Below are 22,775 nucleotides of genomic sequence, written 5' to 3'. Positions count from 1 at the left end.
TACACGCGTACGGTTTTGATCCTTAACGAGGTCCACGCAATGCTTCGTCTCCTTTGAGTCTTCTTTTTTATTTTCTTTTTCTCTTTCTTCTCAAGTAATATTTGTTATCGTTTATCTTTGTTGCTGTTTATCTTGATTCTTGGCTTCTTTGTGTGTGTCTCTTTCTCTCTCTTTCTCCCTCTCTCTCTTTCGCATTTTCTTTACTACGAAGAACAATGATAGTTGGGAGGGGTTTCTCCTGCTGTCTCTCTCTCTATTATTATTATTATTTTTATTAATAAAAAGGGGCAATTATTAACGGATATTACCGTTACTTCGCGCTTATACGATTAATGAAGTTTTTTCTTTTTTTTTTTTTGACACCGAGAGCGTGTATGTGATTTTGGATAGGGTACAAAAATTGGTTTTTCCCTTTCTCTCTTTCTCCCTCCCTCCCTCTCTCTCTCTCTCTCTCTCTCTCTCTCTCTCTTTCGTGTTGTCCTTTTCTCATCCACATAAAAAGCGTCGAAAGGAATCGGCATCGATCTTCAACCGACTAGAACGCGTTTTATTTATTCTTTCTATCAACAAACGATGGATGGATCATCGTTTGTTTTACTTTAATTTTTGCTTTTTAACGCTCATACAGTGAAAAGAAGTTACTAGGGATCCATTTCTCTCCCTCCGCTTTATGCGTCTTCAAAAAGCCGATATTTTCGGCTCTACTCAGCTTATTATTATTATTCTTCTTTTTCAAATGTGTTTTGTGTAATATATGTATATGTATAATAATATGTATATAGTTTACATTCAGCAAGTAATTAAAGTATTGAAAAATATATATATATATATATGTATGTATATATATAATCAATTACAAATCTAATTATCATCCTCTCTCTTTCTCTTTCTGGTTAATTCCTTACTTGGTAGAATAATCTATATAGTTTACTTTTTCTTTTTCTTTTTTTTTTGCTTTTTGTTTCTTCTCGTGACACTCCAAAGTGTGAGTTAGAGTATAATATGTATATGTTTAAGGTGAAAACATTTGAAACGGATTTTTAGCCGGAAAAAGTTTAATTCATTATTCTTAAAATTAGAACAATATCTTTCGGATCAAAATTTGTACGATTAATGTTTAAGAAGAAATACGATAAGTATAAGAAATTTATTATGATGTCTTTCATTTTACGAGATATTATAAATCAAATATTATTTATTATTTTCTTTTAAAAAATATGTCTTATTTGATTGAAAAATTATTATCTATTTTGAGCGTTCAGTAATCGAATGAAATTCACATCGACATGTCCTATAATTTATATATACAGGTATATGTAGACAAAAAACTTTATTATTATTATATCCTTTGAAAAAATAGACTTTTTTTGGCATCTCGTAAGAAAATAAAATACGTTTCATAAAAAATCTATTACAATTCTTATTCCCTCCTAACAATAACCGAATCAGAACAAATATTATCCGAAAGATTTCCTTCTATTTTCATAAATAAAAAAGTTATATAATACCCGATAATGAATACCTCGAATTGCATATACGTATATATATATCTTCTTGCGCGCGTGTGTGTGTGGAGACGTCTGCGGCCATTTTCTCTCTTTCTTTTTCATTCTCTTCTATTCATAAGTAATATTCTCATGACGTAAGTTAGGTTTAGAAAAATGCAAATCGCTGTTTGTCAGAAAAATATAACAAAAAAAAAAAAAAAAAAAAGAAAAGAAAAGAAAAAAGGAAGAGTGACTTTTGCCAAGTAGGCGAGAGTCGTTTACGCAAGGGAGTTTTTAATCGACCTTCTCTTTTTTTAAATCTTTCTTTACCGGCACGAAGCCAACGTAAAGGAAAGCCGGTAATCCGATAAAAGACGATTTCAGACGGTGTCCTTCGTAAATCAAGATTTGCCTCTGCTCCCGCCCTTCTCTTTCCACGTTTCGACTTCGCATACTCTCGCCACTCTTCTCCGTTATCTCTTCTTCATATACAACAGTAGGTAGATAAGTTAGGTAGGTAGGTAGTTAGGTATATATATGTTATGTATGTAAGTACGCTTTCAGCGTGTTCCAATTTTTGTTACGTTAGCAATATGCGTTTCATTTCTCTTCTCCTTTTTCTTCTTTTCCTTTCATTCTAATTGTAAGAATATATATATATGTATGTATATGTGTATGTATATGTGTATATATATATATATATCATATATGGTGTATTGCAAAGTGTCCGATTATCACTATATGACATTATACGACATTACCACGGTTACTTGTTTACCATTTATGTAAGAGACAATACCGATGGCTATTAGTTATAGACACATGACATTTTAAAGACAGATTATTTTGTTGATCTCTCTCTCTCTCTCTCTCTCTCTCTCTCTCTCTCTCTCTCTCTTTCTTTCTTACGTAACTCTCTTTCTCTTTCACTCTCGCATTATGCGTGTCTCGGTTTAGCGTCTTCATATTGTTTCCTTATTATTCCATTTGAAACGTATTTTATATGTAATTTATGTGGCCGTGTGGTATGTATATCATAAATTTTCTCTTTCTCTCCATTATTCTTTTTTTTTTTTTCTAAACAAGTACATCGATTACAGAGTATGGAAAACTATGCGTACTTCTTTCCTTGCTTACAGTGTTAAGTTTAATTGTATTGTAAACGTATAATACTATATACTTCCTCTTTCGTGTACTCTTTTTCGTGTATGCATCCTATATATCGTTTAGTAGTTTAAATAAAATCCATAGCGATCAAAGCCCTTCTCGATCTCTTTTTTGACTTGACACGTTCTTTTTTTTATTTTTTTCTACATCTTGCATACTTTTTTTTTCTTTCTTTCTTTCTTTCTTTCTTTCTTTCTTTCTTTCGTCGTTTCGTTTCTTCCCCTTCTTCACTTTCTCTCTCTTTTTATTTTAAAGAGTATACATCATGTTTGATTCTTCGCTGAGCTGAGCCTCTCGTTTCGAACCGAGATCCGTTTGATTCGCGTACTTATTGCAACGTTTTGCTTCACACTTTGTCCTCATTCTCGCCTCTTCCTTTCTTTTTGCAATTTTACGACAGAAACATCCGATCTCTCTCTTTCTTTCTTACGTACATTTGCACACACAACATACATTTTCGCTCTCTCTCTCTCTCACTCTCACCTTCTCACTTTCCCATTATTCGATACGAAACACGGAGGCCACGTGAAAGACAAAACGATCACGAACAATTCTCCATCTAACTCTCCTTCTCTCTTCGTTTTCATTTTATCTAATCTCTCTCTCCCTCTTTCTTTCTCCCTCTCTCTCTCTCTCTCTCTTTCATATCATAAGTACAACACGTAGAAAAAAATCTGAAAGCCTCGTACAGATTTCGTATCGCGGACTAGGAAGGTTCGAATTACTCTTTGCCATTCGTAAATCCCATTTTTTTTATTTCACTTTTTCTTTTTCGTTCCTATTCCCTCACGTATAAAAAGCGGAAGCACTAGGTTACCCGAGCGTTTCCTCGTTGCCGCAAGATGGATTTTTACCACAGTTAGAGAGAATACGGCAACTCGGTTCGCAGCATCTCAACTTTTTTTCTTCTCTTCTATCTCGATGCTTCTAAGGCCTTCCTAGTGTTTTCCTTTTTCTTTCGTTTCTTCCGTGTCTTTCTGTTTGTCTGTTCCTCTTTCTCTTACTCACTTTCCCAATCAATCCATCTCACACCACCACATCGTTTTTTCTCTTGTTAATAATAGCAGGTACTAGCATAGCTACCACAGTCGTACGTATCGTTAATAGTTACAATTAAGTTTAGATATTACTACAGGGTACTGCCGTGCTTCTCTTTCACTTCTTCTTCTTCGTTTCTTTCTCTCTTCATTTCTCTCTGTATTTTTTTCTTTCCTTCCTTGTCTTCGTGTCGTTCTCATACGTCTCTTCTTCTTTTTATTTAACACTTTTACCCTTTTTATTAATTTTATTAGTATAGGTTTTCGTAGTTAAAAACTCATATATTATGACCTCCCATTCCAACACGCCCCGTGCATCCGGAGAGGACGGCTGCCGAGTGGCCCGCGCATATACATATTTTATAGGGACTATTTTATACTAATCGCGGAGGATATATCGTTATAGGATCCTCGTTCGTTCTGAAGTCAATCTAACACGGCTATCTTCTCTTCTCTCTCGTGACTCAATGACAATACAACAACAACGACATCGATCATCAACGACGATGTTCCTTCACGTACATTTGAAATCGTCGAGATAAGCTGAGAGATTCTCAAGTAAATTTCGTTCACTCACAGAAGAAGTACGCAAAGGAAGGACGCTGAGCTGTCGCCATTTTTTTCTTTTTCTTTGTTTTCTTCTTTTTTTCGATGGTAAATAATTTTAGAAAGAGAAGAAAATCAACGAAGAAAAGGCGACAGAGCCGTCGAACATTTGATAAACGTTGACGCGTTCCGTAAATGATATACGTTTATATACACATTTTTTCGTGCTTATTTTTCTATCCTCTTCTTCTTCTTTTTTCTTCTCCTTCTCCTCCTTCTTCTTTACATAATACGTATGTAAGTACGAATGTTACTAGAGAGAGAGATGCGTACACAGAAATGAGGAATTCGAATTTCCTCTTTTATTCCACTTTTCTCCTCGTTTCTAAAATTTCTCTCTTCCTCTCTCTCTCTCCTCTCCATCTCTCTTTTTTTCATTTTTCTATTATCCAACTGTTGCCGGGCCTGTCGACGGTCTCCGGATGCGCGCATCCTTACGATTTTGTCGCATTTACGATAAGTTAAACACTTTTGTTTGTTTGTTTTTAATACTTTTAGCACCTAGTGTACCCCAGCCCGCGGCTCGTAACACTTCCTCCTTTTTCTTCGCCTATCAAACTTTTTTTTATCATCGCCGCTGCTGCCGCCGTTACTGTCGAGTTATATTTTTTTTCTGTTTCTTTCTCTCCCTTTGCTTTGTATTTCTTTCCATGTATTCTCCCTGCTTTTTTTTTCTCGACGAGAGCTCGCGAGAGAGGTTCGATCGATGAAAATGAAAAAAATCCCCTCCCCCCGGCAAAATCTAAATTGTTCGAAATCAAAAAAGTTTATTCGATTTTTGTTTTCCTTCTTCCTTCTGCTTTTTTTTTTCTTTAATTTCAGATTCATCAGAAAAAGTCGATAATTCGAATAGACGCGTGTCTTTTCCCCAAAATGAAAACAGCCGAGCCTCTTTCTTTAATTTAAACGTCGATCGGACAAAATCGCGAGCTCGCATGGGACACCGTAAGACAATAACCGCGGCCTTTTAACCTAATTTTCTAATCTCCAAGATGGTACAGAGACGACGTGTCACATATCAAATCTTTCTTCCTTTCGATCTTATATAGTATATAGGATTGATAGATTCGAAGATCGATAAATATGACTTCGTCGTTCGTACGCTAATCCTTGCGAGTACAACGCCCATCGTCTTCGTCCAATTCTTCCTCTTCTACTTTTTCACCCTCTCTCACATCATCTCTTCTACGTTCTACTGCATTTATTATAAAAATAAAATGTAAAACCGTACCGAAGACGAATTTTCCGAACGGTATGAAACTGCATGCGCTCTCTTTCTTTCTTTCTTTCTTTTTTTATCCGTGCTACCCACGAGAAAGAGAGAAATTCACTTCCTCCCTTTTTCGGATTTCGCTCGGCGATCTTCAGATATTTTCTTTTCTCTTTGCCCCCCCTCTCTCTCTATACCACCGTTTTTAATCACCTCTTGTATCTCTTTCCCCGTTAATAATATCCGTCGTCAAGCTCGACAGAAATTGACAGATACTTCCTACCGTTTCGCGAGAACCCGTAAAGTGAGTGCATCTTGAATATAATACATAGGCTCTACAGTTATATTCATTATCAATTCTCCGACTATACCAGTGAAAAAATAAATTATTACGTCTTGGTAATATGTATGTGTGTGTACGTGTAATACGTGCCGTGTAAGTATGCATGTATGTATTTTTATGTATATGTGTGTTCACCGTCGGACCGTCATCCTCGAACGTTCGTTTAGCTGTTGTCCGTCAGTTATCGCTGTTTTCTTCTTTCTTTTCTTCTTCTAGAACGTTTCACGGGATTCAAAGAGTAGCATCTCGTTGCTCCATCTTCAGTATATATCGCATGTAAAAGTGAAACGTAATGCGTTCGTGCACACGCATACGTAATCGTCGCGGGATCGTGGACCATGATGCTTTCTGTAAGCTTCGTTTTCGAGGTAGTTTTGTGTCCTTGTGTGTAGCTTTATGCGTGTATCATCTCTTTTCTTCGTGACATGTGTGTATGTCTGTTCTTTTAATAATAATAATATATATATGTATATATATGTGTATGTATGTATAGATACATATATATATGTGTGTGTGTGTGTTTGTGTGTGTGTGATACGTTTCCATGTCGGCGGTAACGTCGTGGATGCGTTATGTTCGCTCGTAGAGTACCGGACTCGTATGATCGATTCGGTTTTATCGAACAAACTGCTGCGCTGTCTTCGTGTTCGTCGTCCTAGTCGTCCCTGTCGTCGTAGTCATCGGGTCTCTATTTTGGGTATGCATTGTTGTCGTTATTTTTACTTTTACTTTTGTATCGTTAACGACAACGCTCCCACGATCATTTCGACGTCTACCTCCTCTTTTCTTCTTCGTATCGTATTTCTCTCTCTCTCTCTCTCTCTCTCTCTCTCTCTCTCTCTCTCCCTCTCTTTCGACTATCAAAATACAGGAGTCGGAGAACGGAAACATGTAAGAAACGCGTCCTCTTCTTCAGATTCGTTTTCTATTCTTTACGGGGACTTCCTAAGAGGAAGGCGATAAACCGATGGACAGACCTTGTTAAAGGTCGGCAAGAGTCGTCCTGGCGATGGGGAGGTCGAGGAGGAGCGTCGCGCTGCGGAGCGTATCGTTAGGCGCGTGGCAACTTGCCGAGTAGTGTGTAAACGCGCAGGATATTAATTGGCTACAAGGAGATGCTGATATTGGCTGGCAGGATAGGGTGCCACCGAGCCGAGTCCGAAATTATTCAAGCCCTCGACGAGAGCGTTCTTGTCAGGCTGTTGTTGAGCCGTCGCCGCATTTACGCTGGCAGCACTGGGTGTCACTGCTGATCCAATAGGTCCAAGATTCGCGGCGTTTTGCGCATTACCACCATTACCAGCTGTAACGATGCCGTTGCTGCTGGTGCCGTTGCTACCGCCAGTACCGTTCACGCTACCACCGTAAAACTGATGCCCGGCGATCGTACCGGGGTCAAGATAAGACGACGGGAACTTTGCGGCACCGGCGTAAAGATCGCTTGGAAGGTAACCGCCGTGGCTCGACGAATCGAAGATGTTGCGATGAGAAAATTGAGGATGATATGCGGCAGCAGCAGCCGCAGCTGGACCGTGCTGGAAGAAATATGCACTCGGATCCGTGTGCTGTTGAGTCGCTGCTCCACCAGCGCCGACTATGCTACCCGGCGATAGGCTGCGATTGCTCGGTGAATTCTGCGACACCGGTAGTCCGGTGCTACCTTGCTGTTGACCCTGTTGCTGCTGTGCCTGTTGCGCCTGTTGCTGCTGTTGTTGTTGCTGTTGCTGCTGTTGCTGCTGCTGGTGTTGCTGATGATGATGATGATGATGAATCTGTTGTTGCATCGCACGCTGCTTTATATAATTCGAAAACTCGGTGGGCGACATCCTGAAACCGGTCAGACATAATGCTGCTGAACGAGTCTGTTTTTTTCTCAAAGATTAGCGGTTACGCTAAGGTGCGTTCTTTTTATCGTTTGATCGTGAACGACACACAGGTGATAGGGGAAGGCAGTAGGACGTACCTGTTCGCTCGTTTGCTGCTTGTCTTCAGCTTGGTGCTGCCAAATTTGGTTTGAGCGAAGGTGGCGGTCGTGAAGGTGAGCGGCGCTGTGGTACGCGGTATGAAGTTTGGTACGGGACTGGGCGAACCCTTGAATGAGCTACCGATAGGCGTGGGCGAGGGTGCCGAAGAAGAGCCGGAACCGTGACTGTTCTGCTGATTGTTGGAGGAACCATTGCTGTTGCTGCTGCTACTGGCTAAAGAATTCGGGAAGGGCGAAGTGGATTTGGGACTTAGACTGAGACCACCCAAGGACGTACCGACAGCTTCGATCGGTCTGAAGCATTGAGCCTCCGGATTGAACGTTTTGGTAACTTCTCGATCGGCCGAACTCTCATCGTGGGGATCTCCAGTTTCAGAGTAAAGGATCTTTACGGCATTCATCTCGCCTATTCGATAGCTGACTTCACCAGGGTCCACCCACACAGCTAATTCGGCCGGTAAATTCTCCAGGATGTCTTGAATCGGTACACCGCTTTCTTTCGCGGCTCGTTCTAGGACAGGATCCACAGGATCGCCGGTTTTCAGGCATCTGAAGGCCGAACCCTTGAACGGCTTCTCCGGATACCAGTGTCCTTTGAACTTATCCTTTAGAGCCTTCTCGAGCTCCTCGCCAAAGATATTGACCCGCCTCCGTGGTAACTTATTATAGAGATACGATATCACGAAATTGAGCGCCACCTGCACCTCGATGTGCATTTTGGACCTCGGTGGAAAAATCTTCGGGCTGTTCTCGCTCGTAGCGACCACGGGATAATCGAGAGTACTACCGCACGATCGGCCGTCTTGCCACCAGCGCGGGAATATTATATTCGTTAAGGCTCCTGCCGACTTTGACGCGGCGTTGATGACAACGTTGTCCTTCGTGACGTCGTCGTGGCTGATCTTGGCTGATCACGAATCTTTAACAGAAAATAAAAGCAACGATGTCAGTCGAATGTAACGTTAATAGCAAATTGATTCGGACATGAGAACGTATCGTGACGTCGGACGAAGCCTTTCTCCGACCTTTTTTAGGTAATTCTTTTATTTACATGAGAAATATATCGCTCAATAAAAAAAAACTCCCATAAGACCTTACGTCATTAATTTTCCGAGATACAATATCTAACTACGTTGTATAGTTTAAATTGGCACTATTTCGTACGACTCGCTTCTCCACCTTATACTTTATTCTATCCACGTTTTTCATTTTAACCGACTATATCTATGTAATGTAGTCTAGCCAATACGAATTGGCACACATTATGGAACCAGTATTTCCTAGCTCGACGAAAGGGGAGGCAATAAAGGAGATTATTGCTTGGAGACCTTCGAGAATAACTTCCCCATTGCGAATGTCGTTCCCTGGCCGTAATATCAAATGACTATATGATATCCTAACAGGATGTAGGCTGGCACGGAATGGTCTAACTTTGTATTTCTCGAAAGAAGAAAGTCACTTTTATGCGATTACTCGATCGATAAGAAAATAACACCAGTATCATTGTTAATAGAAATTCTTCTACTTCGGTAGATATTCAACGTAATGTAAAGTTTTACCTCACAATTTCATAGGAACGTACGTTTTAACCACTCAAGCCACTAAAATCCGTAGGAAATTTCAACGGGTGAAGTCGAGGCAGGAAGCTCGATATGTAGGTTAAAGCGAACTCGTGTATCCTTCTTGCTTTCAGTAATACGTAGTACATGGCACAGCGTAGGGGGTGGTAGATATTGATCCCGGCAGAGTCGCCCGAAGGTTCTCAAGTTAAAAATACACTCGCGGCCTTGCAAGTAGACCTGACTCTAGTAGGGTGGTTTAACACGATCCGAGTATTATAGATCAAAGTAATAATCCTGCCAAATTTTTTCATCCCATTCGTTTAAATAAATTCGATCGATTTGCTTAGAGAAGCAAAGAAGGATAAACGATGAATTTGAATTCAATTCTAATTGGATGTTGCAATTCAAGTTTGATCGTCGAAATGAAAGCGTAAGGAAGGAAAATAAAATAGGAAAAAGACAAAAAGTCTATGGTGCAGAGAAACACATGAAAAGGCAACGAATGCACCCTTTACGTTTGCATTGAGCCTGAATGGAGGTCACCATGGCAAAAGGGGGTAGCAAATGTGGGCCGGAGAAGTGTCCTTCAACGAACGAAGTCAATGGAGTACGGTTCGCGTAGCGTACTTGTACTCGGCGTGTACGACGTACTCGTCTATACGCATTGACGTGTCCTCTAGAGTGTTTTAACCCCTTTCGATTCATTTTTTTATTTGTTTGTTCTTTCGAATAAGAATCAATGAGAAGAAGATAAAAAATTTATCTAGCTTGTTTTTCTGTCAGAAATATTTGACTTGTTTTGTTTACTCGAATTTTCTTGTTTCGTTGAATCGATAGAGAAGAAGATTATGATTATTCTTTAGATTACTCATGCGTTAACAAAGTTTTATTTGTTTTCTTACTCTAATAGAAATCGATAAAAAGGTTACCATTATTGATTGGTTTATTTCTCTATTGGAAAGATTTGATATGTCATTTATTTTTTCTCTCTATGAGAAAGATTACGGTAAATTAATCATAGAGATCAAATGGCGAAAACAGAATATTTTTGATCCGAAGAAACTATTCGAACTATTTCTGAATTTCCAATACGTAATGTTACGCGATACATGCATAAAAGAGAATACCCATTAAATCGATAGAAACCTTTTGACATATTCTAATCTGACGTGTCGGTGAGACGAACTATGACATTTTGCTGAGGGAGGCACGTGATCTACGCGTCGCATGGCACTTTAGATGTCGACCTATGATAATTTCCCTTTCCTTTAGGAATTTCATCGTCTTTTATGCATTATTGATACGATTAAAAAAAGAGTGAAAATAACTGGGAAACTTAAATGCATACGATCGAAAAGAAGACATTTTTTTCTTTGATAATGTTTTTCTTTGAAGAATATTCCAATTCGAAGTTTTTCTTTCGTTAACAAGTAATTTCAGAGAAGTATAGTAAATTTCTAAGAGAGCTCTAGAATGAATATTCCTGTAGTTTGCATCGACCTAATCCACATTCCTGAGTTTGTTGGCTTTCTCAGGAAAAAAGAAAGAATTTGTTTTAACAGTTTCTCTTCTTCATTTTTTCTTTTGTTGATTTCTTTTTTCAGCGTATCCTTTTCTCTCGATGAGAGTGCAGAGAGCAAGGCAGAGAGCGAGAGAGAGAGAGAGAGAGAGAGAGAGAGAGAGAGAGAGAGGAAGAAAGAGAGATAGAGAGACAGAGAGAGAGTGTGAGACCAGCGGACCGACAGATCAATACACCACAGCCTCTCCGCAGACACAGGCGTTGCTGCTCCAAATAACAAGGTGAGGACCTGTCCTATAAGCCTCCATTTAAATACTGCTGAAAACGCAAAATTTCCTTTTCTTTTGACCTAAAATTTCTTGACAATAAGATATGAAGAATCAACCATGAAAAGTCTTTTCAAGTATTTCCAAAGTGTACTTTTGAAAAACTAAAGTAATTTCATTTCAAAGTGAATTATCAAATAAATTAAATAACGACCAAATAATTATAAATTAAATCATTTTCCGGTATCTTCCAATTCTCCAATTCTTCGATTGATAATAAAAGCTAGAATTTTCTTGGTATCAGCTCAACCAAAATATTTTTTTGATAATTTAAAAATGGTTAGAAAAATATGTAAATAATATGAATTATAAGTATCGTTCTTGGTAGGATAAATCGAAGGATTCACGGAACGATGATTATTTCATCTTGCGAAGGCGTTATCTCGATAAGTTTTTTCCTCGAGAAATACTCTCGCCAGTTGCTCCAAGAAAATGAGTTTATCAACTACAGTTAGAGAAGGAGCGAGAGAGAAAGAAAGAGAGAAAGAGAGAGAGAGAGAGAGAGAGAGAGAGAGAGAGCCGTAGACACGATAGAGGTAGCCACGACACTTGGGAAATCCCAGCCAGGATTATTGCAAGTTATCGCCGTTCACTCAGCCATATCGAATATCTCGAGAGACACAAAGGTAATCCACCGGTTATGCTGGTGTAACCCTACTACACATTGAAAGTGTATTTGCTCGACACGCTGTAGATTGGTATATTTGCGAAACTGACTTCGTGTTTACATCACGACTCCTTTTTCTCTTTTAGAAATTTTTCAAATATCTATTCAATAAAATTCAATGAAATTCGTACGACGTAATCATCTTGTTTGATCAAGAATAATTCAATGAGATAACTCGAGTTATATAAGTCCCCTAAGAAAAGACTAAGGATGCAATTACTATGCTGTGTTGAAAAGAGTAGAACATATGGAAAGCACGTGTTATCTGTTATCGACACTTGCGAAACGATCAGAAACATTACTCTTAATGTTAGGCCTAGCTATCTAATTTGACCCTGTCTTTGAGAAGATATCAACAGGAACGTGATGTAATTAGACTCGTAGCTTCTTTCGTAGCTTCTTTGGGGATCTGGTAAAGACACCTGCCATTCCAAGTTCTAACCGCAGTGACAGGTCCATCGTATAAAAACCCTTGAGGCTTTTCTTTTCAGTAAGAAGACAATCAGAAAGAAGAAGATAAAGAGGAAGAGAAAGAGAGAGAGAGAGAAAGAGATAGATAGATATAGATAAATACATAGATATATAGATAGATAGATAGAGAGAGAAGGAGAGAGAAAGAGAGAGAGAGAGACTTTTACCATGCCGTTGCGATAATTTTAATAATAAAAAGACGAGGAAGAAAGAAGAGATACATGGGTAGGTCGATCGATCCAAGGCAAGACGCCTCGAGTGGTGAAGAGGGCTGGACTAGAGACGACCTAGAGAGTCGTAGAGTTAATCCTACGAGCTAGAGAGGTCGCCTAGGAAGGAACGTAGGTACTAGTCGATATCCGAGAAACACCAAACGAATTTCTCGAAGGATCTGGACATTTTCTCTATATTATGATGTACGATTTTTTATGATTAAAACTTTTATTTATACTCGATTATATCCACCAGACTTTTTGCAGTCAAGAAGTTCTCTTTTATTAGAAAAATAAATAGCAAAGAAATCAACTAAGAAACAGGCATCGATGAAACCAATTATCTAAAACAAACTCTTTATAAGTTATAAATTTGCTATAAAATAACTTATATAAGTTTGCTTTTTGACTTTATATAATTGAATCTTTTTTCTAAATAAAAAAATTATATCATTTGAAATTTACAATAAAAGAACTATACATATATATATATATATATATATATATATATATATATATATATCATATTAACTATTACTATAATTTATAATTAGAAAACATTAACTTTTAGATATAAACGAGCAATTACTTTTTAACCTATGAGTGTGACTTTTTACATGTTATTATAAAGGGTGTTCTTTTTTTCTTTGTAATGGAAGTCTTCGTAAAAGGAGACAAGGTCATCGAAGATGCGTAAATACTTTGTATATATATGTTACAGGATATAAGATAAGAAACGACGTAAGACGATGGAAGAGGTAGAGGAGGAAGAAAAAGAAAAAAAAAGAAGACGATGGATAAGGTGGAAAGGTAGAAAATAAGAAGCGTCGAAGTAGGATCGATACTTCTCGTACAATGGCCGTGTTCCTCCTACGTCTCGAAGGGCGTAGCACTGCCTACTAGCCTGCTATCGTAGGAAAGCGTGTCGTGTGATTCAAGTAAAGATATTTCAGACGAAGCTTCTTTCGACCCTTTTTTCTATTCATATTCGTTATATTCGCGACTTTCTATATAACCACTTCTGGAGGTGAAAGGAGTGAAAGAAAGAAAGAAACGAAAAGAAAAGTGTATCGAGCTAAAAAAAAAAGCAAGGCGTTGTTCGATCAATTTCCTGACTTCTTATTACAAAGCTTCTTACTTTTATACCATAGTTAAATGTTTTCAACGAAGATCGAGTACGTATGCATACTACATTGATTTGTGATTTATCTACATATGTTAGTATTGGCTTGACCAATAAGTAATATCGGAATTTTTATATTTTATATTTAATTGAAAGTTGTAATTGAAAATTATATATTTTTCATAATGAAACTGATTTTATTATTATTCATTTTCAATAATTTGGTGTTTGTATTAAATCAATAAGTAATGTCAAGATTCTTACTGAATCATGTAGTTATATGGAACTATAACAATACGTTTTTTTTTTTATATTTAATATTTCGACATTATTTATGAATATTTTTCGTAACGAAATATTGATTTTACAACTATTCATTTTGAATATTTTGATAAATATGTTAAATTGATTAATAGGTAATAGAATTTTCAATATTTTATGTCTAAATAAATAATACTAATATTTTTTAATGAAAATTCCATCATAATTTATGTACATTTGTCATATTATATTGATTTTGTTATTATTTATTTTCAATAATTGGACGTTTGTATTGGATTGACTAATTAGTAATATCAGTACTTTATTTTTGAATAATCAATATAATATAATATATTATTTATGCATAACAGTATAATATTGGATTGATTAATAAATAAATAATATATTGATATTTTCCATATAAAATATTATTGTATATAAAATATTAAAAATTCCATTATTACTTATTGTCCAATCTAGTATGTATATATATATGAAATTAGTCAAAATGAATACTGAAAAGAATATTTTATAATAAGAAATATATACATATATACTATTTTAAGTCGAGCTTTCTTCGAATTTCTTGTTTCATAATTCATAAGAGATATAAGTACATAGGAAAGAACATCGATCGATCTACTTTCGTTCAACCAAGAAAAAATTTAACGATGATAGGGGAAGATGCTATAAACGGTATATTATTAATTAAAATCTTAAATGGAAAATAAAGTAAATTCTAAGAAAAAAGGAAAAAAACAGATTAATAATTATCTTTCTAATATTGTATAGCTACTCGATTATTTTTTGTTCAACGAAGAATAAGTGAAGAAACGCAGGCGCTACCGATCGAGTCGAGTGGCTCGTAATGACCTCGCATTACGTGATACGTCCCCGAAGCGAGACGCGTTTACGTAAGTGTGAATAAGACGAGCCGCATTCTAAAGTTGATCTATTTACGTCGACACACTGTGCTCTTCGCCGAAAAAGCCCGGCTCACAACCGTGCTTTCTGGCCCACGCGTCTCTTCTTCCTATATAGAACAGTGGTGTTCAAATTATTAGAAATGTTTCCATCGATTTTACATGTAATAATAATAATAATAATAATAATAATAATAATAATGATGATGATGATGATGATGATGATGATGATGATGATGATGATAATAGTAATGATAATAATATTTCTAAGTTATACTTCTAAAAAGTTATCTTTTAAATAAAGTATTATTACTATATTTATATTTAATATAATAATGAAAAAAATGGTACAGTTTTCATGGAATTTTTATCTAAGAAAAAGGTCGCATCTAAATAATTTGCGCACCACTGCTACAGACGACGAACAGGCGCACGCGCTCGTCTGGCCCGCGAACGGACCTAATTTTATATTCGGAACAAAAACTTCGCTTGGCACTGCCAAGTGGAGCTGCTTACACACCGACACGATATCGACCTTTCGACGGCCTTCGTTCCTCTTTTCTATATCGACGTATATGCGTACAATTTTATATACGGTAATGAACAATATAATAAAGCGTCATTTAGAACAAAAAAAAATATAATCATAAGCTCAATTAAGATATCTTTATACTTTATTGATTGCTATAAATAAATGAAATACGACTATAATTTACGTAATTAATATCATTTCTATTTAAATCCAATTTAAATGTCATAAATGTTAGCGAGAGCGGCTTTTAGAAAACAGATAATCAATAAATGAGAATGTCCTGTTCAATTTGTAAATGTAATATAAAATATTTAGTAAATAAGTAGCGGATTTAAAAAACTAGTAACATTATTCTATACCATTGCTCTATTATCATATAGATATCTGTATATAATCAAATCGCATATTTAATTTGCGAAAAACAAATAAAAGAACCTCGAAGAGCAACACGGACGAACTTGAGACGATATGAAAATTTCAATTCGTTGATTAATAAAATCCGTGATTGAATCTTATAATCCGTCTTTATCGATAGCTACAATCTAATACACTGCCCTTATAAATGTTCCTTTCTTTTAAAATTCAAAGTTAATAATTCCAACGATCGACGTTCGATTTAATGTTCTTTTTAGATCTATCCGATCTGTTTAAAGTGAAATTAAAATAAAGTTAATTGGAGTATACGTTATTTATTATGCGAATAATACCTATTACAAGAATCATATGAATTAATAATTTGAACGATAAATCGATCTTGTTTATCAAGAATCTGGAGTAGTTAACAACCTATTTCTTTAGAATTCTAATAAGTTTTCAATGCGTTTAAACGAACGTTACGCTTGAGAACATTCCATGATTTTTATGTTATTTCTACTGCTTATATACTTTTTTTTTCAAAGTGAAGTTGTGTAAATGATACCAAACGACGTTTCGTCAGAAAGGAAACGTCGTCGTCGTTGTTTTTAACGATGGAAAATTATTCTCGGCAACGAGTCCCGTTCTATTCGAGCTCTCTATTATCGAACGCGCTTCGCGGAAAGTAGTCTTTTCTATAAATGGTAAGAGAACGTAAGTACTTACAAAGCTAAGCTCTCGAATTACAAAGAGAAATATTGGCTCATCCACTAAGATTTCTATCTCTTTCTATCCTTATCGTTCCCCCCCCCCGTCTCTCTCTGTCTACCGATTAAAAGCAATTTCGAATTTGAAACGTTTGCCAAAATACATACTTTTCTTATGATTCAGACTTTTGCATATTTCTACTAAACAGCTGGATCATGTATAACTAGATAGAAAGAGAGAGAAAATTACATTTCGGCGGACTAATGAAAATATGACGATAATAAATCCATACACGTGGCCAGAAAGAGAAAGAGAGAAAGAGAGAGAGAGAGAGAGAGAGAGAGAGAGAGAGAGAGAGGAAGAGAAGGGATGATGAGTAGTAAAAAGTAGTGGGGGAGAGAGGTCAAATACTGAACGATCTTTCGCGACTACGTAGAAAATAGAACCTTGCTCCTTCTTTTACTTATTATCGCCATATTCTCTCTCTCTCTCTCTCTCTCTCTCTCTCTCTCTCTCTCTCTCTCTCTCTCTCTCTCTTTCGTATATAATATTACGTGGTCGTAGTGAAAAAATATGACCTTGTATTATCGTATTCCCGTTCTAAGTTCACAAATCGAAAAAAAAAAAATAAAGTAAAAATAAAAATAGGAAAGTTACTCGACGTTTGATTTTTATTTTCAGAAAATTGTTTTCACTTTGTTCTGTTCTACCAAACCGCCGCTTCTTTAAATTAAATAGCATTCTCCGATATCGATAAATAATTCGAAATATTTCCATTACGTTCTGTACTAATCTTTCTAATTAGTTACTTACGTTTTCGCAACGTGTTATTGTTTTTTGAGGAAAAAGGAAGAAGGAAAAAGGAAGAGAATACGGATTTACTTAAAAAAATTGCACGATTGGACGAATTACGAGGGCACAATATGACGACGTGCGCACGTGCGCTACGTATTGCGTCGTTCTTGCGTCGTACTCAACACATGCACACAGCATATGCGATAGTCGTAAGCCCTCACGCATGTACACACGTACACAGTATTCTGCCATACACGCGCGTGACGCATCACGCGCCAGCCTCGAGCCGCCGAAGCGTATGCCCCTCCTCCTCCTCCACCCTTCCCTCTCTCTCTCTCTCTCTCTTTCTCTCTCTCATTCTTTATCGTGGAAACGTCTAGAGTCGCGAGCGAGCGAGCGAGCGAAATCTCGTACTCACATGCTTCTTTCCTTTACGTAGCGGTATATTCCGAAACTTATGTTTCCCTCTCTCTTCCGTAATAATCCACACACGTACACACCTTTCTTGTGTAGTAATCTTTTCAAAAGAAATAAGTTTCCTCTTCGTCTACGAAGATGCCCACTTGGAAGATAACAATCTTTGATAATTATATCCACAGAAAGAGAAAAGATTAAGTTAGGACGAAATTGCACACGTAGTAAAGAAAAAAAGACAAATTTCACATTCCTATCCACACGCGCACTTCGATCGATTATCCACTTCTTTCTTCCGTCTCTCTTTCTATTTCTCTCTCTCTCTCTCTCTCTCTCTCTCTCTCTCTCTTTCACCCCCTCTCTCTTTTTCTTACGATCGATCGTCACGGTACTTCTTACGTAAAAAATGAAAAAAGATAGAAAATGAAGCGTGGAAAATAAAGATAAAGCGAAGTGGAAGATGTCACGATTTTACGATCCTTACTTTTTCGTTCTTATTAACTCCGCGAGAAACACCGAGAGATTTTGAGCGTCATATATGTGTATATATATATAATACGTGTATGGATTATGTTCTTTTTCACAATTCTCTTTCCCACACTTGTGTCATTGGTACCCGCGACATACGACATCCACGACTACTGCTGCGAGACTGGAACGCGGGGTAACATCTGCGGACTCTTACATAGAGCGGTGGACGGGACGGCGGCGCCATGTATGCTCGGAGTGGGAGTAGAGATTTGGCTCGGTAGTGGGGGTTGAGCGCTCAGCAGTGGGCTACCCCTCTCGCGACACAGTATCGTCGCGGTGTTCACCGTGGGCAGAGTAGTGGGGAGAGCTAACTGGCAAGGACGCGACGCTTCGGCCGACCGACCGACATATACTATTATACTACTCGTCGCATCGACTTTCCATGAGGTGCAGTTACAAGGAAAAAGAGAAAGAGAGAGAGAGAGAGAATGTCAAGGGTTGTCGTTCGAGATTTTCTTTCTATTTTTAATCTTCTTTCAAATACTTTTCGAAAAAATAAAAAAGGTTACGTTCTCTCTCTCTCTCTCTCTCTCTTGAAAGAGATAAAGTCTACAAAGCAAAATAAACAACGAACGATCTTTTTAATCTTCGTAAAAAAGAGAAAAAAAAAGTATCATGGAATACTCGACAAGGCAAAAAGTATTTTCGTTTCGTGATAATCCTCGTGTAATAACAGAACGAATCGTCGTGTCTGTCGTGCGCCATACTCGTTATCGAGTACGTATTTATATAGATAGGTACATATCTATACACATATATACGTATGCACACTCGGAAAAAAGCCCAGCAGGTACACGAGAAGACTTATCGAGTTACGATTAAACTGGCGCTGTGAAAAGGCCATCAGCGATATACAGAAGAGGATGCGTTTTTAGCGTATTCGTTCGATAACGCGTCATACGCATTTTTCTTTCAAACGACGCATCTTTTCCCTTAGCGAAATTCTCTTTCGCTTCGAACGAACGAACGTTCGATATCAAGCGAATTCCATCGACGTTACGTTATAAACGTTCGTTTCGCCATTGATATCGAATTGTCCGTAAGGAACGTGTATGGTTATAGAAACCTCAAGAATTTTCCATCATCGTCGTTGTTCGTTCAGTGAAAACTCGTAAAATTCTCACTTACTTATTCACTCACTCATTCACTCTCTCTCTCTCTCTCTTTCTCTCTCTCTCTCTCTCTCTTCTATTTTCCTACTTGCTAATTAACGTAACGTTCAGAATGAATTTTCTAAGAAATTTCCATTAGCTTATCAGGAAGGGATAACGACAATCGTTTTTCTTTAGTATTATTTAATAGAAATTGCTTGAAATTTCAAAGTGGAAAAGAAAAGAAAAATTTGATCGAAGGAAAGATGAATACTTTGAAGCGACAATGTCAGGGATTCGAGAAGCACCGAGTAATTACCAAGTTGGCTGCTCTTGAGAATTCTACGTGAATTCTATGGATATAATCTCGCGAACGAGAGAAGATATCTGTTGGAAAGGTAATGCTCGACTTTAAGAAAATCTCTTTCGAAATTGGAAGATCCGTAGGTCTTTTGAAAGCTTCGAGAGTATATTGATATCGACGAAACTTGGAACGAAATAAGACGAGATAAATCAGAGAAGAGATAGATAGATAGATAGAGAGAAAGAGAGAGAGAGAGAGAGAGAGAGAGAGAGAGAGAGAGAGAGAGAGAGCGAGAGAGAGAGAGAGGTAGAGAACAGGAAGAACCGACAAGAGGAAATTGCAATATAAAATAGGAAATTGCTTGTCTACGAAACGTTTCCGATATCCTCAATATATTTTTTTTTATTTCGAAGATATAACTCATAATTCATAAAACAAAGTTATTTCTAGTCATCAATATACATGTATATTGCAAGAAAAAACATTCTTAATGAATTTCAAGAGACAAAATTCGAGGTATGCGAGATCGTAATCTTAATTGGAGTACCAATGAGATAACCGAGAGTATACGAAAAAATAAAATTATCTTTCAACCTGTCGCTTTTGTAAAAAAAGTGTACACACATATACACACATACGTAGCATAGATACGACGCGATGTGTAACAGATCGACTACTGCGTAACGTACTTTTCTTGATAGAAATACTCGTGTTACGTTTCCCCAACGTTTTTGCTTGCGCAATTCGCGTGTAACGTGCGTGCGCGCGCGCGCGCGTACTCTGGTGTATAAGATTTCCGTTCGCAAAAGAAACGACTCCTCCCTTTCTATATTTCTCTCTCTCTCTCTTTTTCTCTCTTTTAACTTATCTGCTATTACGTAAGGAGCAACATAAGACTAATTGTAAAATCAAATCTATATCGTCGGGAGATGCTGCTACTGTCGTATTCGCTTTGGAAACTTGCAGAAACAGAAGAAATATCGATGAATATGTTCGAAAATAAAAAGTATTTGTATATGGAGATATGTATGTGCCTGTGTAAGTGAACATGCGTGCGAAACCTCGTGCGTCATTATGCTATTGTAATTTCAAAGAAGCTACAATGTATACATCCATACGATGCAGTTATTATACAAAACGAATGGTATTAAACGTAATCGATCGAAATTTGTTTCTTTCTTGAAAATTTCCATCATCGATCAATTTCGATGTCAAACGATGATATCGTAATCAATTTTATAACACTATCTATAAAGGACTTAATTATAAATTGTTAATTGTTAAGGAGAAAAAAAAAGAAAATGATGATCATGATAAATGCATCACATTCTGCAATGTAGATATACATTACGTATGCATTACGTATGTATATACATACATGTGTGTGTGTGTGTGTGCGCGTGTGTGTGTATATCTATATATCTGATCAACTAGATCTTTCTATCGTATTATCATTCGTATATTTTAACCGATTTATGTTTTCGTATATGTGAATATTATTAAAGAATTAGATACGTGTGTAGATAATACATGTTGACCATGATATCAATCTAAATAAACGTAAAACGATAAATAGAAAGCAAACAATGTTGTATTTAAGATATCGATCAATTCAGTTAATAAAGTCTACCTCGTTTCTTAAACTCGCAACTTGTTTTGATTTATTTTTTACAATAATTGTTTCGACTCGATTTCGAAGAACTTGATATTATTTCTAAGGTGATATCACATGTAACGCAATACAACGAAGCCCGGACGAGCAATCGCCGTTCATGGTGGTGGCTAGTAGTAGTCGGTTCACTCGATTTCATTCATTTGCCGGATAATCGTCGTGTTCCTGTTTGCTGCCGGCCAACGAGACTGACACGTGCATGCGTGTGCACTATGCATGTATCATCGTTACTCGTGGTAACGCTGCTTTATGTTATATATATATATATATATATATATATATATATATATAATATGTACATATATACATATATAGATATATGTACACATTAAACACGTATATACACGTAAACTTCTAACATTGTGTCGTACTCAAGGTCCAAAGTTCCGGGTACGATACTTTGTTGTTTTTTTCATAAACCAAGCTCTCTCCCTCCCTCCTCTTTCATCAACCACCTCTCCTTCTTTTAAACTCATGTTATTCAAGACCATCGAACTCTTGCTTCCACTTACTCGTAGAAAAATAATATGAGTTCGCGAGCGAGCATTCGTTTCACCATTAACTTCCGTTTTCTAACGCATGATTTTCCTCTTTCTTTTTTCTTTTTTTCTTTTTTTTATTTTTTCACGGTCTATTAATTTCTTTTTTTCCTTTCTTTTCTCTGATAATGGAAGGGTCGAATGATAAGAAGACAGTCCGTGTAGAAGAGAGAGATAAGACGTCACGTTATCATTTGAGTGACTCGCTCAAACGTAATAACCGAGTTTTCGTTGATGCTCTATTTACGAAACTATTTCTACGCATACCTATGAGGTTTTTCTTCGAATTTCGAAATATTACTGTTGATGTTACGATTAGAGTTTTAAAGTATTGCGTATATTTCCTTCCCAATTTTCGATATATTTACTTGTACAAATAATACATTTATATATGATAGTAATTTATATGCAATACAAATGTATTATTTTTATGCAATTTATATATATTTTATATAAAATTTTTTGTAAAATTCATTATTTTTATTACATATAAAACTTATTTCGTTTTTCATGCGTATAATGTTTTCTTTACTTATTACGAAAGAATCGTTTTGTTTGTGATTCGATTCATTTCAAAAATTTCGCAAATCATTTTTTTAATATTTAATAAATAAAAATATTGTATTTAAATGTTCATATTACGTGCAATTGACGAAGATTAAAAAAGAGAACTTACATAAAGCAAAACAGAATGATAATAATAATGATAAATAAATTTGTCTTGTAATACGATAATTGATAATTATAATTTATCTTGGCGAAGTTCTTTAAATAAATTCTCCAAATCTGGCGGGAAATTCAAAAGTAAGTTCTCGAACACGAGGCATTAGCTTCGATCGGTTCTCGTACTATTGGCCACGGTCATTGCGAGACCTTCCTTCGTGCGTATAACAGAGGCAGAGAGATAGAGAGAGAAAGAGATGATGGGCGGGGGGGG

The 22,775-nt window shown here is 36.7% G+C and overlaps 1 protein-coding gene and 1 long non-coding RNA gene across 7 annotated transcripts in view; one reads left to right on the top strand and one right to left on the bottom strand.

The window, feature by feature from the left end:
• Positions 1 to 880: 880 nt before the first annotated feature.
• LOC122638125 (protein Tob1) overlaps positions 881 to 22,775 on the bottom strand; it is a 33,818-nt gene continuing 11,923 nt past the window's right edge. For 2 of the 5 annotated variants that reach the window (XM_043830825.1, XM_043830827.1), the window contains exons 3-4: positions 7,814 to 8,753; positions 881 to 7,677 (exon numbers count right to left, since the gene is read on the bottom strand). In XM_043830825.1, coding sequence (XP_043686760.1) covers positions 6,948 to 7,677; positions 7,814 to 8,550 — 1,467 coding nt within the window. In that variant the 5' untranslated portion in view covers positions 8,551 to 8,753 and the 3' untranslated portion in view covers positions 881 to 6,947. Of the gene's footprint in view, positions 7,678 to 7,813; positions 8,754 to 17,705; positions 18,010 to 18,185; positions 18,336 to 22,775 lie in introns of those variants that run through there. The other 3 variants (XM_043830829.1, XM_043830824.1, XM_043830826.1) reach the window with 3 other exon arrangements.
• The window catches only part of LOC122638127, a 9,626-nt gene continuing 5,225 nt past the window's right edge, over positions 18,375 to 22,775 (top strand). The window contains exon 1 of one of the 2 annotated variants that reach the window (XR_006329351.1): positions 18,375 to 18,619. This is a non-coding gene — a long non-coding RNA (uncharacterized LOC122638127). The remainder of the gene's footprint in view (positions 18,620 to 22,775) is intronic. The other variant, XR_006329352.1, reaches the window with a different exon arrangement.

This window comes from Vespula pensylvanica, chromosome 2 (assembly GCF_014466175.1).
Source record: "Vespula pensylvanica isolate Volc-1 chromosome 2, ASM1446617v1, whole genome shotgun sequence".
Taxonomy (NCBI): Eukaryota; Metazoa; Arthropoda; class Insecta; order Hymenoptera; family Vespidae; genus Vespula; species Vespula pensylvanica.
This window is presented reverse-complemented; position numbering and strand designations above follow the sequence as displayed.